At 36.1% G+C, this 14,127-nt stretch overlaps 2 protein-coding genes across 3 annotated transcripts in view; both read left to right on the top strand.

Moving 5' to 3' along the window:
- Nucleotides 1-4,435: 4,435 nt before the first annotated feature.
- LOC107688843 (uncharacterized) lies at nt 4,436-7,224 on the top strand. Its single transcript, XM_016486650.1, has 2 exons — nt 4,436-4,859; nt 5,754-7,224. The coding sequence occupies exons 1-2, from the start codon at nt 4,619-4,621 to the stop codon at nt 7,127-7,129; spliced, it is 1,617 nt and encodes a 538-aa protein (XP_016342136.1). The 5' UTR covers nt 4,436-4,618; the 3' UTR covers nt 7,130-7,224.
- A 2,518-nt stretch (nt 7,225-9,742) lies between these two features.
- The window catches only part of LOC107688842 (aspartyl aminopeptidase-like), a 9,531-nt gene continuing 5,146 nt past the window's right edge, over nt 9,743-14,127 (top strand). Inside the window, exons 1-7 of one of the 2 annotated variants that reach the window (XM_016486648.1) lie at nt 9,743-9,829; nt 10,178-10,268; nt 10,646-10,734; nt 11,470-11,583; nt 11,775-11,900; nt 12,023-12,147; nt 12,267-12,351. In XM_016486648.1, coding sequence (XP_016342134.1) covers nt 9,824-9,829; nt 10,178-10,268; nt 10,646-10,734; nt 11,470-11,583; nt 11,775-11,900; nt 12,023-12,147; nt 12,267-12,351 — 636 coding nt within the window. In that variant the 5' untranslated portion in view covers nt 9,743-9,823. Of the gene's footprint in view, nt 9,830-9,849; nt 9,941-10,177; nt 10,269-10,645; nt 10,735-11,469; nt 11,584-11,774; nt 11,901-12,022; nt 12,148-12,266; nt 12,352-14,127 lie in introns of those variants that run through there. The other variant, XM_016486649.1, reaches the window with a different exon arrangement.

Below are 14,127 nucleotides of genomic sequence, written 5' to 3'. Positions count from 1 at the left end.
TATATACATATACATATACATAAAATAACAAGAACAAATTACATGTATATGACAACCATTATACATGATATAAACAATATAGATGATATAAACAATTATACACTGCAGGTGCTATGGAAATACAAATGTATATAAAAATATTAAATATTATTTTTATTTTTTTTTGCAGGAGAACTTGCATTTGTGAATATGAAATTTTGCATGTAAAAAAAAAGATTTATCATGTAAATGTGTTCTTTAATAATACATATTTCCATAACAAAACAAAATGACTGTTTTGAATGATATTTCCTTAACCTTGTTTGTAATTAAATATTGATTAGGTATTAACCAGACCTTTTTCCAAACACTATTGTCTGTCAGTTGATTCCAATATGAATAAACATAAGGAAAAGACACAATGTCTCATTGAAATAAAGCAGAACTGTTGTGTGATTTAAGAGAAAAACAAATGTTACCTATATAAGAACTTATTACATTAGGCAGAGACCTAACAGGTAGCCTATATTTTGTTTTAGAGAATGGGCAGCCATATCACCCTGTAGCCCAAGCCTGGTTGCCCATGACTCAAAATACCCATATTTTATGCATAATTTACATAATTATACCAGATTTGTACAAAACAAAAAAACAAACAAAGCAGTTAGATTTTTTTTTTTTTTTTTAAACTGAACAAAGAGCATTTCTTATTACCTTAACATCAATACATTGATATCAACATTATCAATATAAATCAAATATGTTGATATCAACTGAATTAGACTTTATTCAAAAGTAACATAACATTCTTTGGTATCTGGCGCACTATGGCTGCCGTCGCATCATCCAGGTGGATGCTGCACACTGGTGGTGGATGAGGATATACCCCTCACAATGTAAAGCGCTTTGAGTGCCTAGAAACTGCTATATAAATGTAATGAATTTTTTTTATTTTTTTTATTATGGGAACAGTGAGTAAGTAGGGAAGGGAAGAAGATACTATTATTACTCGCATCCGGACATAGTGGGCTAAGCCAATCTTTATTTAAAATTGGAAAACATGAAACGGGCAAATGTAATTATTGTAGTCAGACAGAAACAACAGCATGTTTTACCAAGTTGCAAAAAAAATATGAAAAAGAAAGATTAGAACTCATCAAGGTAGTAAATAGAGTAGGTATAAAAACATTCAGTAAAGCCTCCTGAAAGAAAATGCAGAACAATTTAAAGTATACAGTGCAATTATAAAAATGTATTAAAGTTGGATTAGTAGGGAGAATTTAGTGTGCTTTTTCTTACTGCTTATTATTGCTCCACACTCCAATCTGGTTGGTGGCGGTAGTGCACCCAAAGTTGGTTTGCCAACCGCCATAAAACTTTATTAGAAGGAGAAGAAGAACGTGACATCAGCTGAAATAATGCATTTGCATAATTTTTTCTCTTAGCTTTGTCTTTCTTCCTGTTTCATCAATGATCCACACTCCAGCTCAGTAGGTGGCGGGAATAGATAAGCCTTCAACAAATGTTAAAAGAAAAATCTAAAATAATGCCATGCACAGAGGATAATAGTTCAAATCTATATGGACCTTTATCAAGAAAACTATCTAGTATTCAGTCTGGGAAAACATCATGTAGACAAGATATCAGATATTCAACTTGCTTTTAATACTGTATGATAAAGGACTGGATGTTTCCTTCCTTTGGGTTCCTGCTCATGTAGGTGTGGAAGGAAATTAGATTGTAGATATTCTGGCAAGAGGGTCAATAAAGCATGAAACAGTTGATATACAAATACCGTTATGTAGAACAGAAATCAAAACCATTATTAAGGGACATACAAACAAAATATGGCAAGAATACTGGGACATAACTGATACTGGACGACATCTGTATAACATACAAAAACAAGTAGGCATAAGTAGTATTCGGCAGAGCAGGAATCCATAGGAAGGAAAGATAATTACACGTCTTAGAATAGGTCATGCTGGTTTAAATTTTACATTACAGAGAATAGGAAAACACCCCACTGGTCTTTGCAACAACTGCAACACGCAAGAGACAGTAAAGCATATTTTATTAAATTGTAAAAGGTATGAAGAAGAAAGAATACATAGTCTCCTAATTAATTATTTGAAAAATACTGGGATAAGTGAAAGAATTTAATAGAAATATATAGTTTTTTTTTCTCTCGTCTCCTTCCTTTCTATCAAGCTACTGCCCACACTCCAGTCCAGTAGGTGGTGGTAAAGTTGGTTTGCCAACCGCCATAAAAAGCCAGAAGAAGAAGAACACAAGGCATTCATGTAAGTCAGGTATCAAAGGTCAAATGTATACAGGTGCATCTCAATAAATTAGAATGTCGTGGAAAAGTGAACTAAACAAATAATACAGCCTAAAAAAGACACACGTTTCTTTAAAAAAAAAAACTCTTTACTTTCGTTACCACTCTGAAGCAATTGCAATTTTTAGGGATATGGTTTGATGAAAGAGTTACATGGGCGGTGCATATTCAGAATATAGTGAACAAATGTAAGAAAATAATAAATACAATGAGGTGTTTAGTTGGAAGTGAATGGGGGGCAGATAGGATGGCATTAAAGGCCATGTATAGTGGATTGGTTAGATCTGTGTTAGATTATGGTTGTGTGGTGTATGGATCAGCAGCAGAAACATCTCTTAGAAAGTTAGATAATATACAGCATCAGGTATTGAGATTATGTACAGGAGCTATAAAAACTACACCAATTACAGCACTACAGGTTGAAATGGGGGAAATGTCATTAGAAATGAGAAGGGTACAGTTATCAGTGAATTATTGGGTTAATTTACAAGGCCATAGTCAAGAGCATCCAACACTAGATACTTTAAAGCCCTGTTGGGAAAAAGAGAGGAGGCAAATTAAAAGTTTTGGATGGACAGTGATACAGAAAGCAACAGAACTTGGAAGTTAATCAGTTAAATGTTAGTCCAACTGTCATTATATAGAATTCAAATGATGGGGATTACAGTGGTATTTGTATGGGTGCCGGCGCATATTGGTATCCAAGGAAATGAAACTGCAGATAAAGAAGCAAAAGAAGCAGTTAAAAACAACGACATTAACTTAATTTGTTAATCTAAGTAAGAATGAAATCAAGAGTATTATTAAGAAAAGACTGAAAGAAAGGTGGCAAAAACAATGGGATAAGGAGAAAAAAGGTCGGTGGTTTTACAGAATTCAAAGGAAAGTGGGAGAGATGAGAAGTGCAGGGAAAAACAGGAGAGATGAGATAGTAATATCGAGGATGAGATTTGGACACACAAGATTAAATAGTACACTTTTTAAAATGGGTAAACATGATACGGGAAGGTGTGAATTTTGTGGACAAGAAGAAACAGTGGAACATGTATTTGTCCCAACTTATCAAATCAAGACTGGTAAAAGAGTTTCTGATCAAGTAGGAGTTTACATCACAGAGATGGTAGCAATATTATTAGCTATCAGGTGGATGGGGGATACTCGGCCAATGAATGCGGTGATATGTTCAGATTAATTCTCTGAACTATATTAAGTCTTATCAGTGGAAGATCTTCAAGACAAGACATTTTGTATGAAATTCTTTTATGTATGTATAGAGTGAATAAGATAGGAATTAAGATATGTTTCCTGTGGGTTCCAGCACACGTGGGAGTGGATGGAAATGAGGTTGCGGATCATTTAGCAAAACAGGCACTGAAATGATCACATATAGAAATTATTATACCACTAAGCAAAGAAGAAGTTAAGGCTAAAATTAGAACAGCAATAAAAATGAGATGGCAAGAAGTTTGGAATAAGGAGGAGAGAGGAAGACATCTTTATCATATTCAAAATCAAGTTGGGGTTGAAAGAGTTAATTTTGGTAGTAGAAGAGAAGATACAATTATTACCAGACTTCGCATTGGCCATACTGCTTTAAATTCTTCTCTATATAAAATGAATAAGCATGAGTCTGGGAACTGTAGTCTGTGTGGATTACCAAAAAGTTTTTTTTTGTTTTTTTTTAGTTCTTCCTATTCCATCAATGGTCCACACTCCAGCCCAGTAGGTGGCGGGAATGCACCTATCGTTTGTTTACCAACCGCCATAAAACTCTGGCGCCAAAAAAGAAGAAGAAGAAGAACGCAAGGCAATAGGAAGACATGAATCTGGTCAATGTAATCATTGTGGACTTCCAGAAACTGTAGAGCATGTGCTGATTAACTGTAGGGCATATGAAAGGGAAAGAATACAGTTAAAAGAGGAATTAAAATCTGACGGCATTAATTCTATGACATTACAGAATGTGTTAAACAGTTCTCATAAAGGTTATAAAGCTCTTATTAATTTTCTGAAAATAACAAAGTTATATAATAAAATATAGGTAGAAGGTTTTTATTTATTTATTTTTATTAAGTTATTTTATATATTTTTTTGAATTAGCATTTCCGTTGACATCATCGCCTCACACTCCATCCCAGTAGGTGGCGGAATATGCAACAAAAGCTGGTTTGCTAACCGCCATTAAACATCATAAGAAGAAGAACGCAAGGCATTGTGGGTTTTTAGGACACGGAAGCTGCATAGGGACAGTAGGCGGGCATCGGAGTTTCTTTTGTTATACAACAAAAACACGCAGGAATGGTGAACTCTTGCTGTGTTATTAACTGCAATAACCGTTCGCAGGATCGGTATGGAAAACGCATTTTAAATGGAGTGCGATTTTTCAGCTTTCCAGCTTGGAAGCAACACCTTGGAAATCAGATCTCCGAGTTAACAAAGAGGCGTCGCATGGCATGGGTATCAGCCATAAGACGCAAAGACATCACCTTCGACAACATTTCCCGACACATGTTTGTGTGTTCACGGCATTTTCTCTCAGGTAAGCTATAATCAAGACACATCTAACAGCTATGTTGTTGCCGCTAGCAATGCAAACATGGCGAGGAGCTACACAGCTAACTTTGCACAACTAGCTGGCTAACGTTACATAGATACATATACTATCGGTCAAAAGACGATTTTTTTAATGGTTCTGGGAGAATCATTATGCTCACCAAGGCTGCGTTTATTTGCATTTATTTATTACTGTATAAACACAGTAAAATAATAATATTGATTACAGTTTAAAATAACTGTTTGTCGTTTCAGTATACAATGTATTCCTGGGATGGCAAAGCTAAATTTTCTGCAGCCATTACGCCAGACTTCAGTGTCACAAGATTCTACAGAAATCATTGTAATATGCTGATTTGGTGCTCAAGAAACATTTCTTATTATCTTATTCTTAATATTTTGCGTGATACCCAGAACTTTTAAACAGCAGTTTACCTAATATATATATATGTGTGTGTGTGTGTGTGTGTGTGTGTGTTTGTATGAAATCGCAATCAATCGATCAAAAGTGATGTAAAGTAACGTTACAAAAGATTTCTATTTTAAATAAATGCTGTTCTTTTGAAAATGCATCACAGTTTCCACAGAAATATTACACAGCAAACAAAAAAAGTTTCAACATTGCTAAGAACTATTATTAATAAGTGATAATGATTGAGCACCAAATCAATGTAATAGAATGATTTTATGAATTTTAAAGGATCACTGGAGTAATTAATCATCTTGCTATCACAAGAATGAATTACATTTTAAAAATATCCAATTATTTTAAATTGTAATGATAATGATTCACTTTATTATGTACAAAAGTCATGATTATTTCAAATGTTTCATTGTTAGTGTGACTAATCAAAGAAATGTTGTTTTTTCTTCTAATCAGGCAAACCAGCCTATGAAATGCTTGAGTGTCATCCTGACTGGGTGCCGTCATTACATCTCGGGCACACAGAGGTCAAAGCGACGCGTCCTGAGCGGTTTACCCGTAGGTCAAAGAGACAGAAAGCTCGCGCACAGAACAACGCTGCACCTGCAACATCACCAGCTCTACCAGACCTGAAATTGGAGATGGATGTAGATGTACCACTGATAAAAGATCCACCAGCAGATGAAGATCCACCAGCGGATGAAGATCCACCATCAAATGAAGATCCACCATCGGATGAAGATCCACCATCGGATGAAGATCCACCATCGGATGAAGATCCACCATCAGATGAAGATCCACCATCAGATGAAGCTTCACAGAGCTTACAGATGGATGAAGCTGCATCAACGTACGACCTTGAAGAACAGCAGGAATGTAGTTTTTGTAGCTGCAGACGTGCTGAAATTAACCGCTTATTAGAGGAGAACAGGCAACTGAAGGAAGAGCTCTCCCAAAAGACAATGTCTGAGGATTTTTTGGGAGATGATGAAGAGAGGGTCAAATACTACACTGGGCTGCCATGTTTTGCTGTTCTGATGGGTGTGCTGACGCAGCTTCTTCCTTGCCTACCACGGACAGGATGCAAACTTTCGCCTTTTCACATGCTCTTTTTAACTCTGATGCGCCTAAAGCTGAATCTGCCAATCCAACACATTGCACACCTCTTCTGCATAGATCAACAGACAGTGTCCACCACATTCAGAGACACCATAAGTGCAATGTTTACACACCTCAGCCCTTTGGTGCACTGGCCAGAGAGATATTGCTTGAAGGGCAGCATGTTACAACAGTTTGTAGAAGCTTTTGGCAATCATGTTGCAGTGATCGTGGACTGCTTTGAAATGAATGCAGAGAGAGCATCAAATCAGAGAGCTATAGCTCAGAGATCTTCACAAAAGCACACGCTAAAGTATCTCATTGGCATTACACCACGTGGAGCTATTGCTTTCGTTTCTAAAGGGTGGGGAGATGGTGTCAGTGACAAGTATATTATTGAGAGTAGTGGCCTTCTTGATAAACTGTTGCCTGGAGACTTGGTGTTGGCGGATCGAGGGTTTGACATCAGGGAGAACGTCGGACTAATGTGTGCAGAAGTGAAAAAACAAAAGCTGGTTACGAAAGATGCAGAGGAGACACGCAAGTTAGCTCACCTCAGGGTCCACTTGAACAGGGTGGTGGGATGTGTGCGCAGAAAGTACACCATGCTAAGTGAAGCCGTACCGGTGAGCATGATCGCCCCATGTGAAGACGAGGACATGATGTTCCTTGACAAGGTTGTGACTGTGTGCTGTGCCCTGACTAATATGTGCCCCAGTGTTATGAAACTGTAAACCATGACATGAACTGTACACATGACATAAAACAAACTCAATGTGAACTGTATATTCTTCATTACTTTGTCACGTTATAATAATAAATGATGAAAAAGGACTACAGTTTTGTATCTCTTTATTTGTGTAATGCTGAAGTAAATGTGTACAGTCCACAGGAAAAAAATTCAAGTAAAAGTAAAGCGACAGTGTAACCAAGTACTGACAACAGAGATTAAAAGGCAATAAATAAGTTAAATGCAGAATGTACAATAAAAAACTACTGAAAAGTTTCTAGTGTTAATGTAGTGCATAAATACAACGGGTACAAAATACCGTACAAATACATAAATACAACAGGTAAAAGAGGTAAAGTAGCAGTACAACCTTCAAGGACTGATGGTAAAAATTTATACAAACACTGGTTAAATGCACAATGAACAATGAAAACCTACTGCACTTAAATGGTCACAGTGTTAATGTAGTGCAAATACAACAGGTAAAGTGGCAATGCAACCTTCAAGTTAAGCTAAATAAATTATTAAATTATGCTCATCATCTGACTTATTCTGCAGCTATGTCTTATAAATTTGACTACAAAAATCACCAACACTGAATTCAGTTTTTTTTTTTTTTTTGCTTTTATTAATACAACAGGTAAAGTGGCAATGCAACCTTCAAGTTAAGCTAAATAAATTATTAAATTATGCTCATCATCTGACTTATTCTGCAGCTATGTCTTATAAATTTGACTACAAAAATCACCAACACTGAATTCAGTTTTTTTTTTTTTTTTTGCTTTTATTGTGCACAGATGACATGAAATCTTGATTTGAGTTTAAATTATTTTAGTACCTAAGTTGGTGCAACAGTTTTTCAAGAGCAAAAATGTCTGGCGTTAGTCACAAGTACACACTGTATCATTCATTTCTAGGCATGTTGATCAAAAAATCAAAGTTGATCAAAAGTAAAATGTCTGTAAATTAGTAAGAGAGTCAGACCACCAATTATGTGCAAAGAATACAGATCTTCACAGTTTATTAGAGAAAATGGGGGAGTTAATAACAGGAATAACTGATCATATGAATGTTGTCTGTTGTCAAGCCATTGTACACTAGATCTGAGAATGAAGAAGTGCTGGTAAAAAAACTCTACAATAGTAATTTGCAGTCAGTCTGCTTAAAGCCTTCTTTGAGCATAGCTAACTAATTGCAGTAGAGAGATGCTAAGATCTTAATACTGATGCTGATTTTGTGAAAAATGTATGTTACCCTGCAATAGTTCTTATTGCTTATTGTAAATGCTGTTAACAGTGAATATAGTCACAGGGGGAGTGTGGCAAATTGTTAAATAATGGCAAAATTATATCTAAATGTGACAAAAAGTTCAAATAGGAAATCAAAGCACACTGGTGTTTTGTCACCGAGTCTTTTTATAATTACTCTCAGATCTATTTAACAGGTTTAAACTGCTGTTTATTTTTCATGCCGACTTGCTGCAACACTGATGAGCATCTGAGTCAAAATCAACAGTCTTCTAGCCCAACCCGTTCTCATCAATCTGCGTATAAATAACACGACTTTGGCTAATGTCAATGGTACCCTAGCAGCTGTGCTAACTGAGCAGCCCACTGTTCCATAATTTGAACGCATATGCTGTCATTTTAACACATGACCCCATGTAACGTGATGCAGAAACACTGACATAATTAAAATAATAACGTTAACCACATGATCTCATTACAAAAAAAGATCGTTGCCCTTACCTTTTTGAAGGTGTACACGCATCAGGTGAACTGGACGAACTGCGCCTCGCTGGTGACGTCACTGTCGCTGAAGATGACGCGTGGTATTTGTACGCATCTGCTCTCCACCGAAGTTAATGTGAAGGATTGGCGTATCATATGCACGCAAAACTGGCATTTGGCGTATGCATTACACGCAATTAGAAAGTGTAAAGTCGTGTTATTTATACGCAGATTGATGAGAACGGGTTGTCTAGCCACGAGAAGTCAAGACATGATCAACAGTTACTACATCACCTTGGCTCTCTGATGAACTTTTCAAAGTGTACTTTGTTTTCATTATGTCTTACAAAGATGCTCTGTCAGCTTCTACTTTCACACCAGCACCTGTTAAAATTAAGTTGGGAAAATAAAAAAGTCTTGAATGCAAAACTATTGAACTGGGATCATAAATGGGGATATGTTCTGCTTCAGATGTCAAGGATTTCATGAAAACACTTGTTTACTGAACTTTTTTGAGGTTTTTACCCTGACAAAAATGTTTGATTAAAGCTTAAATTCATGGTACATTATCCTCTCAGAATTATTAAAAACATCACAAGATTTCTTGCATGAAGATATAAAATAACAAAAAGAAACACTTAACTCTTAACACTTAACACTTTACTTGTTCTTCCTAAATTCAAGTGGTTTAGATTTGGCTTTCATCTAGACTTTTTTTTTATCTTAATGGTTGAATAGTTGCCATTTATTATTAAATATTTTATTTTACAAGTTTAAACATTTCACTAAAATAGGAAAAGGCAATATATTAATATAAATACAATATAATTGCACTTTTGTTTTGTTTTTTAATATAAGCGCTATTGCCTCTCCAAACACTAGAGGGCCTTCTTCCGCTACCAAACAACAGCAACTCCCCAAAGCTTCCTGCATTCTTGCCCTGAGTGTGAAAGCCCACTTCTTCATATATGCAGGTAGGAAAGCTTGATGGGTAACTTTAAACGTGCTGGTGACTTGTGTAGATAATTGTATTGTCTTCCTCGTGTGGGATTTCCAGTATTCTACAACGGTTGTTGTTTGGTTATGTAGGTATCGATTATGTGTGTTTCTTGCGTTTGTATTTTATTGATCAGATATTCGCGTCATGTACATAAGTTAGCCTAACGTTACCTAAAGCATGATAATAAAAATCTCCGAAACAAGAATACAGATGGTTTCACGCGGTCACTCTTATAGTAGCTGATCTGAAATAGTATCTGTGCATATGACTGACTTCTTTCTCTGTCTGCACTTACATCTATTGTTTCTTGTATGTTTTACAGTCTTTAGTCATGAAAAGCTCGAAAGAAGCTGTGCAGGCTGCTGCCAAAGTATTTCTTAATTTTGTCAATAAGGGAGTTTCACCTTACCATGGTAGGAATGACATGGGATTGAAATGCTGTATATTGACTATGTAAATTGTATTGAAATACATAAATTCCACTCTTTTTTAAAGTTTGAGCTACACTTTGTTGATAATAAGATTAACTAGCTTTACAGTCTGACTAGATATGGCTCTTGGACATTGTTCTTCACTGGCTGATAGAGCTCCAGATATGCACAATAGATCTTGATCTAGACTTTGAAAGACTGTTCTTATACTTTTTCCCTATATCACAGGCTTTATGTCACTGTGATGTAAGCATTGTACTGGAACTTGCATGAGTTTAATTGTATGCAAGTTAACACTTTGTATATCTAACGTTACCTTCTTCTGTATGTCTTTTCCTCCGTCTTTCTTTGTCTCACAGTGGTGGAGGAGTGTAAATCTCGCCTGCTGCAGGCTGGTTTTACTGAGCTCAAGGAGGCTGAGCATTGGGACATTAAACCTGCCAGTAAGGTAAGTGTGCACTTTAATCAACACATTTATCTTCAAAATTAGAGTTTGCTGAAAATCCAACATGTTGATGAGATTTGGAGAAATGTAGCATTACATCACTTGCCCATCAGTGGATTCTCTGCAATGGATAAAAACATCACAATAATCCACATGACTCCAATACATCAATTAGCATCTTGTGAATTGAAAAGCTGTGTGTTTGTAAAAAAAAAAAACGAATCCATCAAGCTGTTTTAACTTTAAATTGTCACCTCTATACTAAATAACATAATCCATAATAACACTCCAGTGCAAAAGTTAATCGCTTGTCCACTCACATCAAAACATATTTCGAACGGACTATTTTCACAGTGCTTGATTTGTGCATATTTCTCTCCTCATTCAGATGAGATAAAGTTTTAACTGGAGAAAGCAATATTATGGATTGAGGACTCGGTTTTAAGTTAAAAGCATTGTAATGATGGATTTGTTTATCGCAAACACTCAGCTTTTCACTTCACAAAACATTAACTGATGAACTGGAGTCGTGTCAATTACTTGTCTATTAATGTGATACTTTTATACAGCTGGAGGAATTACTTTAAAAGTAATATTATAATAGTGCATATTATAATAATAATAATGATAAAATATCTTTGGCCATATGTAGCTTATTGTGTTCTTTTTATACAGAATGAGAAACAACTCCTATTAAATATTTTTGCACTGTAGTCACTGTAATCTTTTTCTGTCCAGTATTTTGTAACCAGGAATTACTCCACCATTATTGCCTTTGCTGTCGGCGGTCTCTACAAGCCTGGAAATGGTTTTTCCATGATCGGGGCTCATACGGACAGTCCATGTCTGAGGGTGAGAAGAACAGACACAAGATGCCCTGTGAAAGGGCTTTGATATAGATCAAATATATCATCAGTTCTCTGAGTGTTCCATAGCTGTGTGTAGTAATTAGATTATAGCAGTCAGATCACTGTATTCCACATTAACGTTCGTAGAGGATGTATTCGGGTATCATTCTTAATTTCTTGTGTGTGTGTTCTCAGGTGAAGCCACGTTCTAAGAAGACAAAGTTGGGCTTCTTGCAGATAGGAGTGGAGTGTTATGGAGGAGGAATATGGAACACTTGGTTTGATCGTGACCTGACCATCGCAGGTCGTGTAATGGTTAAGGTAAGCCTCTGTGATACAGAAATGTCAAACATATACAGGTTCCTTCATTGTTAATGATCTTTAGTTATATATGAATAACACTCACTTTTACCAGTGTTGTCTGTTTGTATATTTTTATTCAGAGCGAAGGCAAGCTGGTGCAGCGTCTGGTTCATGTTCCCCGTCCCATCCTCAGGATCCCCCATCTGGCCATTCACCTTCAGAGAGACATTAATGACTCGTTTGGACCTAACAAGGAAAACCATCTGTAAGCATGTATCTAGGCATAGGAAAGGACAGATTGGAGGTACAAGACAGATGTGTATAATCATGTTGGAATGCTGCTGATTTTATCAGTATGTATCTGTATTTGTGTGTCTGTTGTAGAGCACCTTTGCTTGCCACTGCCATACAGGAGGAACTGGAAACAGGATCTGCCTCCTGTGGAGATGCCTGTAATGCAACATCCGTTGTAAGATCACACAAATTAATGGTTTAAGTGTACAAACCCACACAAGTCTGATTAAAGGGTTAGTTCACTCAAAAATGAAAATTCTGTAATTAATTACTCACCCTCATGTCGGTCCAAACACAAATTTGGAACACAAATTAGGATATTTTTGATGAAATCTGAGAGCTTTCTGACCCTGCATAGACAGCAACGCAACTACCACATTCAAGGCCCAGAAACATAGTAAGGACATCGATAAAATAGTCCATGTGACATCAGTGGTTCAACTGTACTGAGACAAGAAGAAATAATTGAATAAAGTCATTATTTTTGTTTTCTTTGCACACAAAAAGTATTCTCGTAGCTTCGTAAAATTACGGTTGAACCACTGATGTCACATGGACTATTTAAATTATGCCCTTACTACGTTTTTGGTCTTGAACGTAGTAGTTGTGTTGCTGTCTATGCAGGGTCAGAAAGCTCTTGGATTTGATCAGAAATATCTTAATTTGTGTTCCGAAAATGAACGAAGGTCTTACGGGTTTGGAACTACATGAGGGTGAGTAATTGATGACAGAATTTTCATTTTTGAGTGGGCTATCTCTTTATAGTTGAAGTATGTGCTTTCTGTGGAACCAAATGTTAATTAGTGATGGTGCACTGATCAGAAAATTTTAGGCTGATACCAAAAACCAATATTTGAACAGTGATCATCATCTGATATTGATCTGATGTTTTACAAAGACCATCTTACTACACCTTATTCTGCAACATAATGCATCGCACTGTAAAATAGGGATGCACCAATATTAAAAGGATAATTAAAAAGATATTTACTCCGCCTCATGTCGTTCCAAACCCATAAAACTTTTGCTTATCTTCAAAACACAGATGAAGATCCATCAAAATTTTCAAGCTTCAAAGAATTCATAAAGATCGTAAAAGTAATCCAAATTAATCCAACAGTTTGCTCCAAGTCTTCTAAAGAGATATGATTGCTGTATATGATAAACAGATTTATTTGAGGCTTTTGTTCACAAATAAACATTGAGCACACATAAGAACAAACCTTGAGCTTGAGGAAGCTTAAACATGCTTGCGTGACATGCGAGAACAAACCTCATTGGTTGTCATACACCAAGCAAGCACCTTTAAATTTGCCAAACACAAGCTTCTGTCTCCCATATTTAATGTGCTTGATGTGCGTTTGGAATGGTTGATAACTGATGACAGAATTTTCATATTTGGGCAAAAAAAATAATCTATAAAATTCTTTACTATTTTAAGTAAATTAAAAATAAAACAAATATAGTTGTTGATGAATGCTACAAATTTATTTAGCACAGCATTATAATATACAGTATTAAAAACTGATCCTTTAAAGTGCCCCTATTATGGGTAATGAAAGGTTCATATTTTGGTTCTGGGAGTCCCCAACAACAGGTTGACATGCATGCAAGGTCAAAAAACACTTTCATTGTCTTATAATATGCATTTATTTTTACCTTACTTGCTCAACGACTCCCAAACGATTCACTCAACAATTCATTTTTCCAAACCCCTCCTTTGTGTGACGCTAATCTGCGGTGATTGGTCTCATTTTCATTTCATCATGATGAGCCTGTAATGCCTGATAAAGCATGTTTGTGAGCGCAGTGCTGCTTTGTTTACAGCGTTACCGGGGAAAATATCTTCTATTTTTACCGCTCCAAAAGCGGCACCTAGTGACGAATTAATTTGCATTTTCATTCAGACCAACCTGAAAAGACCAACAAGTGGGCGGGCAATATGCTAATG

The sequence above is a fragment of the Sinocyclocheilus anshuiensis genome, unplaced genomic scaffold, assembly GCF_001515605.1.
Source record: "Sinocyclocheilus anshuiensis isolate Anshui unplaced genomic scaffold, SAMN03320099.WGS_v1.1 scaffold101, whole genome shotgun sequence".
NCBI lineage: Eukaryota > Metazoa > Chordata > Actinopteri > Cypriniformes > Cyprinidae > Sinocyclocheilus > Sinocyclocheilus anshuiensis.
Note: the sequence above shows the minus strand (reverse complement) of the source record. Positions and strands in the feature narration are given on the sequence as shown.

Excerpts from the sequence above, each read along its gene's own strand:
- LOC107688843 (XM_016486650.1), top strand. The coding sequence starts at position 4,619 with ATGGTGAACTCTTGCTGTGTTATTAACTGCAATAACCGTTCGCAGGAT. Across the intron at positions 4,860-5,753 it reads TTCACGGCATTTTCTCTCAG|GCAAACCAGCCTATGAAATG; the intron begins GTAAGCTATAAT and ends TCTTCTAATCAG.